This window comes from Monodelphis domestica, chromosome 1 (genome assembly GCF_027887165.1).
Source record: "Monodelphis domestica isolate mMonDom1 chromosome 1, mMonDom1.pri, whole genome shotgun sequence".
NCBI classification, from domain to species: Eukaryota; Metazoa; Chordata; class Mammalia; order Didelphimorphia; family Didelphidae; genus Monodelphis; species Monodelphis domestica.
In genome coordinates this window covers 35470661-35490470 of record NC_077227.1, presented here as the reverse complement: position 1 = coordinate 35490470, position 19810 = coordinate 35470661, and the positions used below count along the sequence as shown (strand labels likewise).

The 19810-nt window shown below is 42.0% G+C and overlaps 1 protein-coding gene across 4 annotated transcripts in view; it reads right to left on the bottom strand.

Annotated features, from left to right (window-relative positions):
- Positions 1 to 3658: 3658 nt before the first annotated feature.
- Positions 3659 to 19810, bottom strand: part of CHRNB4 (cholinergic receptor nicotinic beta 4 subunit) — a 71752-nt gene continuing 55600 nt past the window's right edge. For all 4 annotated transcript variants that reach the window (XM_056797030.1, XM_016428631.2, XM_016428630.2 and 1 more), the window contains 5 exons: positions 16972 to 17120; positions 11927 to 11971; positions 10530 to 10639; positions 8387 to 9350; positions 3659 to 4119 (listed from right to left, as the gene is read on the bottom strand). In XM_056797030.1, the coding sequence (XP_056653008.1) occupies positions 3988 to 4119; positions 8387 to 9350; positions 10530 to 10639; positions 11927 to 11971; positions 16972 to 17120 (1400 nt within the window). In that variant the 3' untranslated portion in view covers positions 3659 to 3987. The remainder of the gene's footprint in view (positions 4120 to 8386; positions 9351 to 10529; positions 10640 to 11926; positions 11972 to 16971; positions 17121 to 19810) is intronic.

Genomic DNA, 19810 nt, shown 5'->3' with positions numbered 1-19810 from the left:
CAGTTTTTACTAATGCCTTTTGTTTTTACATCAAAACTACTTTGGGAAAAATCACCCTCCCCTTTCCCATTCTCTCACCTGTCCATCGAACTTTCCTTCAAAAGTAAGAGAGAAAAATAGTTTGGCAAAAATACCAAATAAAGACAGCCAGGCAATCAATAAACATTTATTAAGTGCCTATTATGTGCTAGGTGAGAAAACCCTTTGTAAATATTAAAACATTGCCCAAGCATTGGCAACTATTACATATGCTCTACACACATAATTACATAGTATTAACAGGCTAATATATCAGAATGGGAAGGACCCTTAGACATCCTCTAGTCTCACTCTAACCTTTCAAAAATGAGAAAGCTGAAGACTGGGGAGCAGGAATGACTTGCCCCCCACCCCACCCCAGTCCTACATTGAATTGATGGTAGAGGGAGGATTGGAACCCTAGTCTTCTGACTCCATATAGACCATTCCTCCCCTGCACCATCTTCCTCCTGGCAGCCATGCTGCTTATGATCTGAAAAACTTCAGCAGGAACATTGTTGGGGAGACACAGAATTTGGCCATCAGGAGTGACTGTTTCTCAAAACCAAGATGGCTAATGACTTCTTTCCTCAGCAAGTACATACAGCTGGATGCCCATGGAATGTCAGAGCTGAAAGAGACCCTAGAGACAGATTATCTTGTGAACCCCTATCATTTTACAAAGTATGACACACTGGAGTCCAAAGAAGGGAAGGGACTTTCACAATATCCCAAAGCTAAGTCAATCAGAGTCTCCTAACTTCAAGAAGTAGCAAAGTAGTGCAATGTCTGGACTACTGGACCTGGATCCAGGAAGATCTGAGTTCAAATTCAGCCTTAGACACTATATAGTTGTATGAGCTTGGGCAAGCCTTGTAACCCATCTTAGCCTCAGCTTCTTCTTTGGTGAAATGGGTGTTATAATAGCAACTATCTCCCAAGGCTATTGTGAGGATCAAATGAGATATTTGTCAAGTGCTTTGCAAACCTAGAAATACTCTATCATTATCATCATCATCACCATCATTATCCCCTGCACCAGGTTTCTGGTCCAGATTCCCAGCATTTACAAGGTAGATTTCAGCTATTGGCTGTTTTCAAATCTTTGGTCTGTTTTTCTTCTGACATACAGCTCTCTCCTGCCTTGGTGATTTATGACCAGGACCTCTGAAGAGGAGGAAGCTCAGAGGAGGCCCATCTGGTTTGGCTTATCTGTCACTTGCAGCTTCTCCCTTAGGAAGATATTCTTCATTCTGACCCTGGGTTTTAGAGGGTGGTATGGATCAAAAATGACACTATCAGGCTCAACATCATAATGAAGACACTCACAGTTGGAACAAAGATGCCATAAAAGTGAACTCCCAGAAAACTGACAGCTGGAAACAGGAGCCACAGACCTAGGGAGACAGTGTCTGGGTCATTTATCTACTCATTCTTTCTCCCTTTTTATCATCCCTTGGCTCTGACTTCCTAGTTTCTATTGAGGGTACTGCCATCTTGCCAGAGGCTGAGGTGTGAGACCTTGGAGTCATCTTCTCATAACTCTCCATCATCTTCTTTTCTCCTGCCTCCACACCATCTCTCCTTCATGTGACTACTATCCCATTTGTTTTTATCTCACATATGTTTATACAGATAATGTTGTTTCTCCTGATAGACCATAAGCTTCTTGAGGGCAGGAACTGTTATGATTTTGTCTCGAACTGCTTGGAATATAGTTGGCCCTAAATAGGTGCTTATGGAATAACTGATCACCTTTTAGTTGTACTACTATAATAATCTCCCATTTATTTTCTTGGCTTCTAATCTCCCCCTTCTTTGATTAATCCTTAATGCAACTGACAAAATAATCTTGAAGAATAGCTCTGACTATATCAGTTCCCTGGCAAAGAATTTTCCATGGCTCCCTACTGCCTCTCCAATAAATTGCAAAATCCTTACTCTGTCTCAAATCTCACAGCCTCCTTTCCCCTCTGTTGGGAGGACTGGAGGGTGGAAATCAATCCTCCCCAAACTTTTCTTTATCCAGGGCTTGGGGTCTGAACTTCCCTGTGAACTTCACTTTCTATCAGTGACTCTACTTGGTCTGAACTCCAAAGGACATCATGCCCTCCTCTTCCCACCTCCCCATCCTCTAAGGTGGCTTCCCACCCTGCTCTCGCCTTACGCTTCCTTTTGCCTGTTGCCTTCTCTCATTAGATTATAAGCTCCTTCAGGGCAGGGATTCTTCTTTCTTTTTTTAATTTGTATTCCCACTGCTTAGTAGGCACTTAATAGATATGATTTATAGTATACAGTATCAAGTACTGTTCTGTCGTGTCCCATATAAAATATGCCCCAGCCTATCTTTCCAGATTTATTTCACATAATTCCCCATCATGCATTCATGTTCCAGATGAACTGCCCCACTTTTATCTCCAGCAATCAGGACTGGGCCTTGTATATAGCAGGTGCTTAATAAGTATTGAGTGAAAAGATGAACTAAGAAGAAAAGAAACTAACTGCTTTTTGGCATGTGAGGTTTATGTGTATATGTGTGTTGGTAGTGAGGGAGCAGGCTGTTATTCTATGGATTCTTGGCCAGGAGAGTTGCCATAGACAGAATTATTGTTTGGGAAAGAGCTCAGTTCTCCTGTGTCTTCTGAGCCAAGAATCCCATCTATGGTCCTTTCTACCCAATCCTTGACCAGTGATCATCCAGTCTCATTTGGAAGGGCTTCTATGGCAGTTGGCAAACTCCCTACTTCCTAAGGCATCACTTTGGAGTTTTAGATGGCTCTCCTTGTTAGGAAGGCTTTCCCATATTTAAGTGAAACCGGCCTCAGTGCAATGGCATTTCTGATAACCAGAGCTGGTTGACAATAGAAAAAGACTGCCTGGGGAAGTAATGAGCTCTCCGTACTTGGGACTTTTCAGATTAAATTGAGATGATTTCCTTGTAGGGAGGTTGTTGAGGGAATTCTTGCTGCAGGAAGGAGCTTGGGTCAGATGACTTCTAGGTGCCTTCAAGCTCCATTCTTTCTACTATCCTCATCCCACAGTCTTTCCCCACAATTTTTAAGATCTCCTTCACCCAAGCAACAAGACTTTATTTAATCCAGTAATAGATGAAAGAAATGTTTACTATTCACAATTTTATTTGGTTTCCACTAATAAGACCCTTGATAAAAGTCTTAAGACCAGGTATCTCATTATACCATTGTTTCTGCCACTAGTCAAAGAACTTTTGAACAGTATATCCAAATATGAGTAAAAACCAGAGGGAAGAGATGTTTTTAGTAATTGTTTCTTATAAAACAGTAGGAGCACAGACCTACGGAGTGAGAGACGGGTCAGAGGGCATAGTGGAAGGGGGCACCTCAAATTCCTGTCTTTTTTGGATTCCATTTTGAGCATAGGACCCACAGGGCATGTGGAAGATAGAGACCTTCAGCATACTCTGTAAGGGAGAAATTTTCAACAGATAAGAAATGCGCTCTCTCTCTCTCTCTCTCTCTCTCTCTCTCTCTCTCTCTCTCTCTCTCTCTCTCTTTCTCTCTCTCTTTCCTCTCTCTCTGTCTTTCTCTCTCTCTTCTCTCTTTTCTATCTGTCTCTCTTTTCTCTCACTCTTCTCTTTCTCTCTTCTCTCCCTCTTTCTCTCTTTTCTCTTTCTGTCTCTTCTCTCTCTCTCCCTCTCTGTCTCTCTCTCTCCTCTATCTTTGTCTTTCTCTCTCTCTTTCCTCTCTCTCTCTTTCTCTCTCCCTCCCTCTCTCTCTCCCTCCCTCCCTCCCTCCCTCCCTCTCTCTCTCTCTCTCTCTCTCTCTCTCTCTCTCTCTCTCTCTCTCTCTCTCTCTCTCTCTCTCTCCTCTCTTCCTGAAAAAAAAATAGAGATGACATAACCTTCTAAGAACCCCACCTTTTCTGGACAAAGCTCCTTTAGATGGACATGGTCTGCAGGGGGAAGAGTAGGTAGGGGAATGGTAAAGGGTTCTAGGGTGGAGAGTAGTTTTGAAAGAGAGGAGGCAGGAATAAGCCAGCAGTCCCCAGGACACAGACACAGATAAATATCCAGAGAAAGAGTCTGTCCACTACCATGGCCACATATTTCCAGTCTTCAATGACCTGGAGAGGGAAGGATGAAATGAGATGGGAGAAGAGAAGAGAAGGAAGGGTGGTTAGAGGCAGTTAACAATTTGATAATGATCAGAGTAAGTGTTTTCTTACTAAAACTATCAAATGTATATTATTAGATAATGTATATAAAGTACTTTGTATATGATAAAATGCTATGAAAATGTTGGTTAGAAAGATGATGATGAAGACAATTAATTATTAGCAGCAGCCACAGTATAAATCTTCCCAGAGCTATTTTTAAGAATGGCATCTCTCTGCAAATAGAAACCGTTTCCTTTTTTGTACTTGTGCCTAATGCTTAGAATAGTCTCTGGCACACAGTAGGCACTTCTTTAATCAGAACTTGCCATTTGATTGATTGCTATTTATTTCCCAACCATGGAGAGTTTTTGGAAAGAGTGTTTCGATGCTAAATTGGAAACCAGGAGATCTAGGTTCCAGGCTTGGTCCTGCCACTCATTAGTGTGTAGATTTGACTGAGTTAGCAATGTGATAAAATAAAGAGGGCACTAGTTCTAGAGACTGGGGTCTTGGGTTTGAATCTTGACTCTATTTCTATCTATGTGACTGGGTAATCTACCTTCATTCTCTGAACCTCATATTGCTTTTCTGGAAAATAAGGGGGTTAGAGGCAGCTAGGTAGCACAGCAGCTAGAGTGCCAGATTAAGAGGTTGTGGGTTCAAATGTGGATTCAAACACTTCCTGGCTGTGTGACTCTGGGCAACACACCTAACCCCAATAGTCCAGCCCTTGCTACGCTTCTATCTTAGCACTACTATGAAGTCAGATGGTTTTAATAATAAAATCATAATAATAACTAATTATAATAAAAAACAAAATGAGGAGCCTAGATTAGATGATCACCAAGGCCCTTTGTAGTTCAAGAAGTCTAGAGTAAAATAATCTCTTCTCATTTCTTCTGTGGCAAAGGTCCAGCTAATATGCAGCTCTTCTTGATTTGTAGGAGGATTTTCAATCTGCCATGACATGACGTCTCTCAAGTTATTATTATAGTAAATGCTTAATAAATATCTATTGAATGAATGGATCAGTAGATCAGTGACTAGAAAATGTCACTATCAGACAGAAACATCGGTCTGTGTAAAATAAAAATGGCAAATCCAAAACAAATCCAAATCCAGAACAAAGAGTCAAGCTGGTGGCCAGAGAGCATCCCATTCTATGGGTCTTTGGCCCTTTGTATTGGCTCCCTCTTTTATTCACTTGAAATACCAGAATTACCCAAGTCTAGAAGGAAGGGTTCGGATCTAACCAGCTAACAGTATCCACAGAGATCATAAAGCCCTGCATTCTTTCCACAGGACAACTAGAAATTATATAATGCTCAGTTTACTTTCTAGGTCAGCACCATCAACAGGACAGCTGCTATTTTTTAGACTTAAGACAACCAAACATATATGCATGAGTGCGTGCACACACACACACACACACACACACACACACACACACACGCTATCCTATCTGAATTCTCTTCTTATGATCTCCCCACTTGAGATATTGATGATGGACATTTCTTGACCCCTTGAAAACCTTCTTTATCCCATGCTTTGGGGAAAAGCGAGCTTAGGATAACAGAATCATCGATTTAAAGCTGAAAGAGACCTCAGAGGTTACAGAGCCCAACTCTCTAATTTTACAAGAAAGAAAATTGAGTCCAGGAAGGTGAAATAATATTAATAATAATAATGGTTCATATTGATATAATTTTATAATATTATCTCATTTTATCCTCACAACAATTCTGGGAGAAAGGTGCTATTATCATGCCCATTTTATAGATGAGAAAGTCCAGGCAATAGAAGTTATGACTATTTGCTGAGGCTTACACATCTAATAAGTGTCTGAGGCTAGATTCAAACTTTGGTCTTCATGACTTCAGGTTCAGAGCTCAATCCACCATACCGTCTAGCTTGGCTACCTCTAGTGACCAGCCCAAGGACAGTCAAGTTGTTAGGCAGGATTTGAATCCAGGTCCCCTGACTTCAGATCTGGTGCTTTTTCCATTGTATCTCCCATCTTCCTAATCACTGAATATTAGAACTAGAAAATACCTTAGGACAAAGAACAGAGAAGCTCAGATCCTTAGAATCCCAAAGGTTAGAGCTGAGGGGAGCCTTTGAATATAGGACTTCAGAGTTAGAACACAGAGCATAGGAAGCTGAAAGAAATATTGCCACAGAGAACATTGGAGCTGGGAGGAAACTTAGAACAGAGAACAGCAGAGGTGAGAGGGGCTTTAGTACAGGGAATGTCTGAAATAACCCAAAGGGGCTGTAGAACAAGGAAGATCAGAGCTAGGAGGGACCTTAGAACAGGGAACATCAGAGCTGGGAGACTCTTTAAATTACAGAATGTGGAAGATTAGAAATGGAAGACATCATATAGGAGCAACTTTGTACAACCTAGATTTGGACTCAGAAGAACTGGCTTTGAATCCCATTTCTGCCACTACTCATGGGGTCACTAGTGTGAGAACATCTCCTCCTCTCTAGAACTCAGCTTCTTCAATAAAACGGGGGGATTAAACTTCATAAGAAGGTCCCTTCCAACTCAAAACATTACAAACCATTTTAAAGATGAGAAGACTGAGGTCCAAAGATGGGAACTGATTTGCCCAAAGTTATCAAGAGGGTTAGTGACCAGGAGGGACCAGGGCCTAGGTCTTCTGTCCCTCAAGTTCAGTGCTTTGGAGTTTAATAATCCCAAAGGCATTCTGTGGTTCCCATCTTACAACTATTACTGCTTTACTCCAAAATAAAGTCTTTCTCTTGGCAACTTTTGGCCTTCTTTTCCCCTAATAACTTTATGTTACCTAGTCTTGGCCAGACTAAGCTCTACACTACTCCAGGTCTGCAGGATGGTAACCATCCTTGCTGTCAGAGTTGTAACTAGGATTGAGTGGCAAGGGTCTTGTTTCAAGGTGCCATATTGGGAGGGGGCAGAGGGATGTGCTTCCTCCCCAAAGTATTCCTCCCTCCCCCCCCAAGGCATCCCATCGTCAAGATACTACTCATGTGGGATCCATATGCTAACCATTCATTCCTCCATCTTCTCCGTGCCCAATTGAATCTGGCTCAGGTGTAAGCTGTAACTCTTCCTGGGCCCCTGTGTATAGACCTGATTTACCTTTGGCAGAGAGTCTTAGAATCCCTGATACCCAGAACAATGGACCCTGTTATACAATGGACCTGTTTTCAGGAGACAGCAAATTAGAGCCTGCTGTTGTATGCTCAGGCTAATTAAGTTTCAAATTAGACTCTGGACATCTGGAACAAGTTCCTGCTCATAAGACTTGGTTAGGCTGAAACATCTTTCTCCACACTAAGCTATTTTGGGCTTTCCTGAGGTTCTGTTTGACAGCACTGAATGTGTGTGTGTGTGTGTGTGTGTGTGTGTGTGTGTGTGTGTGTGTGTGTGTGTGTGAGTGAGTGTGCGCGTGCTCGCGAGTTTGCTATTTATATACACTAGAAATCACTAGAGAGAAGGAAAATAAACAAAAACTGAAATTACTTTGGGAGGCAGGTTGGCATAGTGAAAAGTGTGCTGAATTTAGTGTCAAAGAATCTGAGTTCAAATCCTAGTAACTTTGTGATGTTGAGGTCATTTCTTGCTGTATGCCTCAGTTTCCTCATCTGTAAAATGAGAGTTGAACTAGATGACCTCTGACGTCCCTTATAGATCTAGGATCTTTTTTTTTTTTAAATAAAAACCCTTACCTTCCGTCTTGGAGTCAAAAGGCAGAAGAGTGGTAAGGGCTAGGCAATGGGGGTCAAGTGACTTGCCCAGGGTCACACAGCTGGGAAGTGTCTGAGGCCAGATTTGAACCTAGGACCTCCCATCTCTAGGGCTAGCTCTCAATCCACTAAGCTACCCAGCTGCCCCCTCTAGGATCTTTTTAAAAAACTGTTATCTTCCATCTTAAAATGAATACTGTGTACTGGTTCCAATGCAGAAGAGTGGGAAGGGCTAGGCAATGGGGGTTAAGTGACTTGCCCAGAATCACGCATCTAGGAAGTGTCTGAGGTCATATTTGAACCCAAGACCTCCCTTCTCTAGATCTGGCTCTCAATCCACTGTGCCACCTAGCTGTCCCCTACTTCTAGGGTCTTATTGCTGGATAGGTTTTATATGAATAACTGGGATGGACAGAGCTAACTCTGGGAAGGCCTAGGAGAAGAGAGGAGACCACCACCCTAGCCCTCAATTTCTTCCCCTGGGAGTGACCTGACTTACACACTGGTCACTGTCATCGCTTTTCATGTGATCCGCTATGAAGCTCACACCATCGATGGCTTCTTGCACTTCTGGCTGATACCTCTTAAAGGACCTTAAGCGTAAATCCTTCTGACCCCCCGAGCTGTCAGTACCACCTGCTGCCCTTGGGGCTGAGGTGGGATTCACAAAGTACATGGAATTCTTGTAGAGGTTGCCCGTGCTGGCATTGTGGAGGGATTCGGACTTGTTCCTCCGGCGCTGGTCAATCTGGGACCTGGTGGGGTTATTTACTGGACGTTTCATGAACAAGAAAGTGGGCAGCCTCTCGAGAAAAAGTACCTTAACCCAGGGAGCCATGGTGTGGGTGCTAGGTGAACGGTGGTGCACATTGAGGACACATACACTGGTCACAATGGAGAATGTCACTAACACCATAGTGAACATGAGGTATTTGCCAATGAGGGGGACATCCAAGGAGGTCGGGGGGACAATTTTGGAAATCAATAAGAGGAAGACAGTTAGGGCTAGCAGGACTGAGATACACAGTGTCATCTTCTCCCCACAGTCTGAAGGAAGGTAGAACACCAAAATAGCGAGGGATGTGATAAGCACACAGGGAATGATGAGATTAATGGTATAAAAAAGAGGCTTCCTTTTGATGATAAAATCATAAGTCACATCCACATAGCTAGGGTCCAAGGGGTTGACTGTCCTCCGCCCTGGAAGCTCAATGATGTCCCATTCTCCACTGGGAGTGAAGTCATCCATGCTGGCAGTGGGCGTCTTGAGGACCATGTCAATTTCGGTGTGGTCATAAGTCCAGGATCGGAATTTGAGTGTACAGTTCTGCTGGTCAAAGGGGAAATGTTTCACTTCAATCTTGCAGGCACTCTTGTAGATGGCTGGGGGCAACCAGAAAATGCTGCCATTGGAGGACACCACAGCATTGGTATACACAGATACTTCATAGGTGCCATCAGCACTGAGAAGGAGAAGGCAGAGGAGCAAAAAGATGAAAAGAGAGGGCGGGTGAGCAGGGAGAGGGAACTCAATGGGTTCCAAAGGAGAACTCATTCCATTTCCCACCTCCCCATTCACCCTTTCTTTATATTTCTTTCCCCAGTGCCTAGCACAATGCCTGGCACATAGTAGGTACGCACGCAGTCAATATTTGCCAATTCATCCACTGCTGTTTATTTCATGATCATGGAGGGTTTCCAGGAAAAGGAACTTCAGTATTCAATTTGGAAACAGGAGATCTGGGTTCTAGTCCTGTCCTGGACATTTATTTGGTATTGGATAAATCAACAGGGTACTAATGATTTCAGCAGTTCTGCCTAGGAAGCCACCATTCTGGTTATCCAATTTTGTAAACAGTTGGGGGTCTCCAAAGATGATCAGGTAAAAGATGGGATCAGGAGGGCCAGAGATGCTAATAGCAATCAAAGGCAACTTTATTGAGATGCTTTTTATAAGGGGAGCAAAACAAGCTCATTCTCCTTACCCCTTCGGACCCCAGACTGTTGTCAGGCAAGTGGTCCTAACAGTCACAGGCATGCATAAAAGATGACCTAGCATTATCTCTTCTCTCTTGTTCACTACCGACATCCAAAAAGCTGCTAGGTCCTGCCAATTCCACACATCTCTTGATGGTCTCCCTTCTTAAATCCATGCAACTGCCACCCTAATTCAGGCCCCCATTCCCCCTTTCTGGGACTATTAGAAATGGGCTCCAAATTCATTTCATTCCAATTTCTCTCTCCAATCCAATCTATTCCCATTCAATACCCTTTGAGCCTCAGTTTCCTCATATTAAGATGTTTGATTTAATGATGGCCAAGATCCCTCTCAAAATGCCACTTTGCAAACAATACCCTGTAAATTCTTGCTTAAAGGGCACTTCAGTAATGGGAAAGGAAGATTGGTGCCACAGAATGAAATGCTGAGACCTCAGACCATAAAATGTCTTACTGGAGGGGACCTTAGAATTAGAATTCTTTGAGCAGGAAGGGGCTTGGCTAGTTTGGGAGGTGGCAGTGCCAGTCCTCTCTAGCACAGATGAGACCCTTGGCACAGAAGAGCTTTCTGGGCTCTGGCCATCCAATGACTCCCCTTCCTGCCCTTGCTTTGGGACCCTTTCCATGCTGGCTCTGGCACTCACTTGTTATAAAGCACAATGTCTGGTAGCCAGATGCGCTTTGAAGGGATCCTGAGAATGTTCACTCCTTCGTACTGGGATGAGTTCCAAGCCAGGCGGTAGTCCGTCCACTCCTATGGGGATAGGGAGAGACATGGCAGGGATATTTATTATGGGTCATTGAATTCCCCAACTTCTTCCTGGGCTTTTTCCAGTTAGCCAAAGCCACCTGAAATATTTGTTTTGATGTAGACAAGTGCATGGAAAAATCTCAACAGAATGGTATCTGTCTTATGGCGTTAGCCTCCAATTATTACCTTGGGCTTAATCACTGGGAAACTGAGCAGCAAGGCTTGGCTCAAGGATCCCCAAATGGGACAAACCTTTGGGCTCTTTCAGTTTTACAGTGAGATATTGTTCATGAGGATCTGAAAACACTGAAAAGCAGCTAAAGAGATATGCCCCCCCTTTTTTGCCATGGAGGGAGAGGGAAGGAGGTAAAATTTTTTTCTTCTAAAATAAAAACCATTAAGCAGCTAAAAAAAGATCTCTACAGGACGATAGCAATCATCTAGTCTAGGGGTGCTTAATCTTTTTTGTTTCATGGTGCCCTGGGCAGTCTGGCAAAGCCTCTGAACCCCTTCTCAGAATTAAGTTTTTAAATGCATTCAATAAAATACAGAGAATTGCAGAGGAAACCAATTACAATGAAATACAATTACCAGAATATTTTTTGAAAAATAAGTTTCTGGATTAAGTGCCCCTGAGCTAATTCAACAATAGCCCTAACCCCATCTCATTTTACAGATGAACAAACTCTTATAGATTCAGAAGAAAACATGCTCAGTCAGGGTCCTAGCTGGATGATAGGATGGGAAACTGAGGCTCATAGAGGAAGACCTTTGGACCACCCACCTGTCCCATCTTTACTCTCTCTGTGGAGAAGCAGGTCAATGGAGACTGAGTCATGCTAGAGAGAGTAGTAATTAACAGGACAGGCTTGGAAAGAGAGAACAGAGATAAGGGGAAAAGGACATGGTCCAAAGGACCAAACAGAAAGAAGAATCCAAGTTCAAAACAGGTATTAGAAACTCCCTAAGGCTTCGGGCCCCCATCTCCTCTTGCCTGGACTATTGGAATAGGCTTCATATCCCTCTCCAATATGGTCCATTCCCATCCAATCTCCTCTGGACCTCAGCATCCTCAAATTGGGGAGTTAGATTTAATGATGATATATATGGCATATAATAGTAATAGGGAGTCAGGAACAAAAATAACCAAAGCTTGGTGGGGGGAGGATGGTTAAGAGAGGGAAGGGCCATATTGGGGCTATTAGCCTACAGTCTTCCCTGCAGCACATTGGCCGTGGCTTCTCCTTGTTCAACAGCACCTTGGCATCCATAAACCCTGGTTACGCCTACCTGTTTCAGCCAGATATTGGTGGTCATAATCTGCTCCCGTTCATTCTAAAGAAGGAAAAGAACCATCATTGGCTCAAAGTGAACTCTCCTTCCTCACATTGCCTCCCCCTTTTTATCCAGATCTATCCTTTGTGCCAGTCTGTTCTGTCTTGTATCAAATTTGTGTATGTTTGATGCTTTCTCTATTAAGGGCAAAAACTCCATAAGCTTTCATCTTCTACCTTTGTGGTCCTAGTACAGAAGGCTGGCACATAGAATGCTCTTAATAAATGTTTGTTGAATTAAATTGACTTAAATTGGATTTATCATTGGCTAGGATTTAGCATGGCACACTACCAAGAACTTCGGTTTTGGAGTCAAAGGACCTATGGTGAAATCTTGGCTTCTCTTTTACCATTTTGGGTGACCTAGGGCAAATCACATCACCTTGCTGATCATTCCTCATATGAAAAATATTGGGATTGGGCCAGACTAGATGGTCTCTCAAAGATTCTTTCTAGATCTAATCCTAGAATCCTAGAATAATCCTATTCTTCTTCTTGGGAACATAAAGGATTCCTTATTGTGATTTCATGGAAAGAGGTTAGCTTCAAGCCAGCTTCGAGCATTTTCAATATGGTGGACTAGGAAGAGTCCTGGATGGACTTTTCTGATCTTGATAGTGTCTTTTAAGAACTCTATGAAAGCCACTTTCTTTCTGTGGGACAATTGCTGTTCCTGAATTTTGAATGAGACAACTAGTATATACTAGCAAGCTATGAATGCAAGAACTATTTTAGGACAAACATTTTATCTGATTATAGACAGAAGATGAGAATTTGATTAAGAATCATAAGCTAAGATGGAGTCATTTGAAGAGAGGACCAAAAGTCTGAACCTAGAAAGATGAGAGAGGGGAAAGGACAAATTTCAGAACTAAATCATGTAAGTATGAAGCTGGAAGTGATAGATGTTATAGTTGCTATTAAAGAGTAAGGCGTAAGCTAGCAGAGAAACAGATTGGAAGCAGAGAATAAGAGAAGCCACTCAGTGGATAAATTAGTTTGGCTGACATTTCATACTCAATAATGGGCACAAGGTGGATGAACTCAGCTTAGCTGTGGAAGACTCAATTCACTGCAGGCGCTATATTCATCAAGGAACTTTTATGGACAGTCCCAAAGAAAGAAATAGGAAACTAAATTGTGAATGTAATCAGGAGTCTTCTAGCACCTCTTCTCCAAAATCCCGAGTCAATTTGTAAGCCTGTGACTGAGGTTTATGTGAGAATCGTGAATTACTTATCATTCATGGATTTGCTTTAAGAAATGAATACTTCTTATATTATTATTTCTTTTGCTTTATTGTTAACTGTAATGCTTAAGAATTGAAAAGGGGAACTGATGAGTGGCTGGTTGTATAAATATGAAATATCATTGGAAGTTTTAGAATTAGAGGGATGAGTAGGGGAAGTGTATTTTATTACAACTGGGTTATCTCTAGCATTCCCAGAGAATTAGAGTGCAACCCCATGATCATACTTTCCCTCCAAAGAGCCTAGAACTGAGAATGTGAGAGCAAGTTGGAAGAACAGAACCACCAAGGGACTAGCTGTACACCTGCCCAGATAAATGAGGCACTAAAGAGTGAGGGGCCATCCCACATTTAAATCAGTAGGCGAGAATGTAAATTGTCTATCTGACTTTCATTCATTCATCTATTCATTCCTTTTTCCATCCATCCATCCATCCATCCATCCATCCATTCATTCATTCATTCATTCATTCATTCATTCATTCGTTTGCTATTAGTAATACTACCTTCCATTTAGATGGTGAGAGGTATTGTGTTTTAGTACATAGAGGAGACTCATGGAAGTTGTGACTTGAGTAAGTGACTGAGGAAGAATTTGGACTCAAGATCTCTGGCTCCAGAGCTGGTGGTGTTTCCACTGTACCATGACTACTACTTCCCCAGCCTGCAAGAAAAACTGCTTTGGTAGAAAATTTTCCCTTTGAGTTCTTGATATTAATGAAATATCATCTCCTGGGTCAGCTCAAAGACCTCAGTGTGTGCATTGAAGAAGATGAACTATCTTTCATTCCAGCCTCTATATCCCTAGTATCCTCCTGGCACAAAATGGCCACTTTTTACATATTTGCTTTCAATGACTTGCCCAAGGTCATGCCTCATCACACAGTTAAGTAGCAGAGTTAGGGCTTGAAACTAAAAAGTTGTCATGGCCATTTTATAGAGGAAGACAAAGAGAGATGACTTGTCTGACTCTATCATATATGTCAGAGTGGGAGGGACTCAAACCCAAGGCTCTTGACTAAAATTCCAATGTCTGGAATGCTATTCCTTATAAAAGGAGATAGGAGGATGGGGAGATAGAAAGGGGGACTGGGGCAGAGGGAGGAGGCCAAATGGGATCCCTCAGTAATAAAAGCATTATAGCTACAGGGGCTCATTGCTCCTGGATGACTTTTTCTAGAATAACACCTCTAAAACCCAGGGTAGTTGGAAGGACCCAGGAGAAAATGAATGAAAATGAAAATATTATTAGGTCTTTACCTGAGTTATATGGATAGATTTCAGGGGGTCTGTGAAAGTGGATGGGGAAAAATCACCTTTATTTCAATGTAATTGGATTCTTTTTTAATTATATATATTGTATTTTATGCTTTTAAAAATCACAATTTGGGAAGGGGTCCACAGGTTTCACTAGATGACCCAAGGGGTCCAGTATATATGCAAGGTGAAGGAAACTTGGAATAGAAACATTTGGTGAAGTGGATAGTGCACTGGCCTGGGTGTCTAGAGAATTAGGTTCAAATCCCCCTTCACACATTTAATTATCTGTGTGATCATGAGCAAGCCAATTAACCATTCAGAGCCTCAGTTTTCTCATATGTAAAGTAGAAATAAAAATAATAGATATCTTCTTCACAAGGATTTTATGAGAGAAATACTTAGAAGATCCTAAAACACTATAAAATGGGGAAAGAGTGTTGGAAGGGCTGTGTAAAGCCAGAGACACTGATGCATGATTGGTGGTACTGTATGATTTGATAAAACTATTCCTGAAAGCAATTTGGGATAATGTAAAGCAAGAGACTAACATGTCCATCCCCTTTGACCCAGAGATTCCACCATCATTGGCAACAAGAAGGATTCCATGGACACCAAAATATTTATATTGGTATTTCTGTAGGAGCAGAGAACTGGGAACAAAGTAGATGTTTATTGATTAGGGAACAGCTAAAAAAATGATGGTATGTGGATGTATTTGGAACGATCTTGGAAAGATCAGCATGAACTGAAAGAGAATGTAGTCAACAGAGCCAAGAGAACAACCTACACAATGGAAATGGAAATAACAAACATGGCCCAAACCAAAAGTGAATGGAACAAAATTGGGAAGATTGAACATGACTTGAAGGAAGAATGAGAAGACACCTTTCTAGGAGAACTTCATACCCAGTAATTGCAATCTCATGACAAGGATCAGTTGTGAAAGGCTTAGCTCTTCTGAGCAATACAATAATCTCTAACAATTCCAAAGGATCCATGATGAAAAATTACATCCACCCTCAGAGAGAGAACTGATAAACTCAGGTGTACATTGAGGCATATTTTTTCACTTTATTTTTTTTGGCAACAGAGCTACAATGTTTTATATGATTTCATATGTATCAGAAGCCTTGTATTTCTTGGTTTCTCAGTGGGTAGGTGAGGGAGTGAAGAGAGGGAAAGAATTGGAACTAAAAATACAATTTAAAAAATTAAATTAAATAAGAACAATTAAAAATATATCTCTTCACCAAAAGGAGGGGTTCAGCAGGTATGGAACATTGTATATATAATGTCAGCTTTTTTCCCCTATTGGTTGATTGGGTTTTGTGGAATTTTTTCCCTTTTTTTCTTTTTAAATAAAATTTTTGTTATAAAAGATGACTGACTCTCAGAGCAGCTAGATGGCTCAGTAGATAGAAAGCCAGGCCTGGAAATGAGAAATCCTAGGTTTAAATATGGCCTCAGACATTTCCTAGCTGTGTGACCCTGGGCAAGTCACAACTCCAATTATCACTCTTCTGCCTTGGGATGATACTTAATATCAATTCTAAGGCAAAAGTTAGGGGTTTTAAAAAACAAATAAAATAAAAGATGGTTCTCTGGGAGTTTGGGGAAATGTGTACAATATAAAAACATAAGAAATCAATAAAATCTGTTGAAAATAAAATTTAAAAAAGAAACTATCCAAATGTGTGTTGCTATTAGATTCACCATAACCTCAGTGTCAGTTGGACAGTCAACAAGCATTTATTACGCGCATTTACTAGGTGCTAAGTACTGTGCTAAGGGCTGAACAGAGAACAAGAATGTATGCATGAGGGGCAGCTAGTAGCACAAGTAGATAGAGTACCAGGTCTAGAGTGGGGAGGATCTGGGTTCAAATCATCAGATGGAAAACAGAAAGTAAAGGTTAAAAAATGTATTGTATGAGAGAAAGCAAAGTCAAGGCCATTTGGTAGATATGGTGGTCTCTGGATCCCTTTTGGGGAGGTCTGGGAAGTCATGTCTTGTTTGTAGCCTCTAGGTATAATTGTGATGCCTTCTCTAGGCTGGACAGTTGCCAAAGATCCCAGGACAAGAGAGCCTGATCTTTGAGAGCCTCGAGCCCCGGGTTCAATTTGCTGGGTTCCTGAGCTAAAATTTCTGAAATCATTGCATTATCCCTGGGGCATGCCATTTTGCAAATTGAAAAGGAAGCCAAAGTCCAGATGGTTCAAATGATTTCCCCAAGGTCACCCAGCTAGTTAGTACCAGATCCTGGACTAGCCTCCCTGCTCTGGGCAGGGCTTCTTATGTCACCTCCCTACTCAATATTTCCCAGACCTTGGAGCTCTAGCAAAAGTCCTGAGAGCCTCCTTCTGTTGGCTTTAGGACCTGTTAGACAACTAATAAAATCCCGCTCTGCCCACCCTCAACCTTGGCTTACCAAAGCCTGCCAGCCTTAATGCAGACCACAAACACAATGGCATGAGTGCCTTCCTGAAACTTACCACACTTATGAGCTGGGCCAGGATCACTTGCAGCGAGATAGAGACCAATTGGGAAGAGTTGGCAGCTGGACGAATTAAATTATTATACCTAGTCTTGTTTAGAAGAAAGTTCATTAGCTTCTCTTCTGCATTGGCCATTCTGCAGTTCCCTAAAAAATGGCGCATGGTTATATCACAAGTCCAAAAGCAAGGTAGGTTAGGTCTGCAATCATGGGGGAAATGACCTTTAAAGTTTGCAAAATTTTACATGTTCTATAGCTAAATTTTCTATGAGTCTCTTGTTTTGTCCTCTTAGTGTTCCTATGAGGTGGGTGCAGTTATAACCCCTTCTTTATAAAAAAGAAAATGGAGGCTCAGAGATCCCTAGTCAGTAACCCCAAGTATTCTCCTTTTATATGAAGTTGGGGATTTCCCTCAAACCCAGTAAGCTTCCTGAAGGCACAGATTGCTTTTGAATTGTATTGCCCAATCCCAGAGAGGTGTTGGCAGCCAGTAGGAGTTGAATCATTGTGGATAGCTGGGGAGAGAGTGGTCCAGATCATATGAACATACACACTTTCCAGAAGAGGAGTTTAGAGTAAGAGTTGACTTCAGAGCCATTATCTAACACGTTGTTCCATCCCTTAGGGCACGTACCAAGAAGGGCTTCCTCAAGAAAAGTTCATTTGTCATGGTGATGGTAGGAAGAAAAGACTCAGACCTTGGAACACAAAGACCTATGATAGGAGGAAAGGTCCAAGGTCTGAGACATCACTACTGTGGTATCTACCAACAGGGAAGGAACAGGAATAGGAAGGAAGCTGGTATCTACTAGCTAGCTTCCAATTTGGATTATTCTTGCTAAATTTAGCAGTTTCTAGCTGCTGATGGAGTAAAAGTACTATTGATATGTACTCTAGATTTCAAGGCAAAGTCTATTGGCCTGCCCTAGTTATGCCCTGTCCCTTGGTGGGCATCCTTCAAAGTGGGCACTAGATTCATGGGGCTGCAAGAGGGACCAAAACAAAAACTCTCACTGAGAGTTCTCATCCTTTCCCATCCTTTTTCCAACCCACTGACTATTTAGAACAGATATAATATTTATCAACTCTTGAAGAAATCTTCCAAGTATTTCTTTACGCTTGATGTCTCCATCCCTGATCAATGACCTGAATAGAGGAATCTTTGAATCAGTCAGACTGGTTGGGGTTCTGCTGACTGAGTGCAGAGCTGCAGGTCCAGTTTTCCCTGAGAAGGCCAGGATTGATCTGGGATGGATGGAAGGGGTAGAGCTGTTCCTTGGGTGGGCAGAATGTGAGAACTCACTGGAAGAGACAACACAGAGTAGAAAGAATGGTGGATGTGGAATTAGAAGACCTCTCCCATCATGACTCTCCCTCATACTTACTGGGTGACCTTGTATCACATATTCTTCCTCTCTGAAACTCAGTTTTCTTATCTGTAAAATGCAGAACTTTGGACTGAGTAATTTTTAAGAGTCTCTTCAGTTCTAGGTTTTCATATGCCAAAAATATTTCCTGGGATTCTTGGAGGCCACCTTTCCCTCTGCTCAGATGTATAAGACAAAACTAACTAGGAAAGATATTCAACTATAGCCCTTCTATAAGATGGCAGGCTACCAAGACTTGCCATGTTCTCTCCACCACTGGACTTGAAGGTACTCCAGATTGTATTTACTATCTGATCTGCTGATGTGCCCTTCAGACTCTTGGGCACTGCCATCTGACCTACCTAGGCACCCTCATGCCTTGCCATTGACTGAACCATTTGGATCTCCAAGCCTTTCCATTTGTCCTACATGTGAACCCTCTCACATGTGATCTCTCTGATTCAAATATGAACTACTAGAGAACAGGGGCTATCTGACTTTTAGTATTTGCATTCTCAGTGCTTATCAAAGTGCTTGGAATGTAGTAGGCACTTAAAATACTTTAGTGTCAGAAGATAAGTGAATGGATGGATAGATATTTTGACAAATGGATAGATGACTGGATGGATAGATAGGCGGATGGATGGAAAGGCAGATAGGCAAATGGATGGATGGCTAGAGGTAGATGAATGGAACAAATGGATAAATAAAAAGATGGATGGATAAGTGGATAAATGGATGGATGGATAGATAGATGATAGATTGATAGATGGATGGATGGATGGAGAGACAGAGAGATAGAGATAAAGGTGAATGGATGGATGGATGGATGGATGGATAGATGATAGATTGATGGATGGATGAATGGAGAGACAGAGAGATAGAGATAAAGATGAATGGATGGATGGATGGATGGATGGATGGATGGATAGATGGATGATTTATTGAGTTATTCCTTTGTGCCAAGTCCTATGTTTTGTTGGCAATATGAATACATGCTAACAAAGCCCTTACCCCCAAGGAAACTTATATTTTATTGGGGGAAGACAACACCTAAAAGATCCTGGAAATGTGGGAGAACAGTACCCTGATGAGAGTAAAGTTGCTGAGAGGATGTGGAGAAGCCAGGAGAGTGAAGAGTGGAGCCAGGAAAGAAGTGAGCATGTCCTGAGTTCTTCATTAAATGGTGATCCCAGCCAAGGACTCACCTCAGAAAAGAGAGTCCTAGAGTGGAAGTATGAAATTCTAGAGGACAGGGATTCCCTGATATCCTGAACAAAGTCTAGTATGTAAACATTGGCAGTCCCAAGGTGATGAGTCAGCATGGATGGCCACTGAGGTCCCTTCCAACTCCAAAATTCTATGTTCTTATGATCACATGGGATAGAGTGAAAAGATGTCCCCCAGGGTCTTGTGCTATAAATGTGTCTAGTCACTGTCTGCTTCCTGATCTTTTGTTTGCCTTTCTGG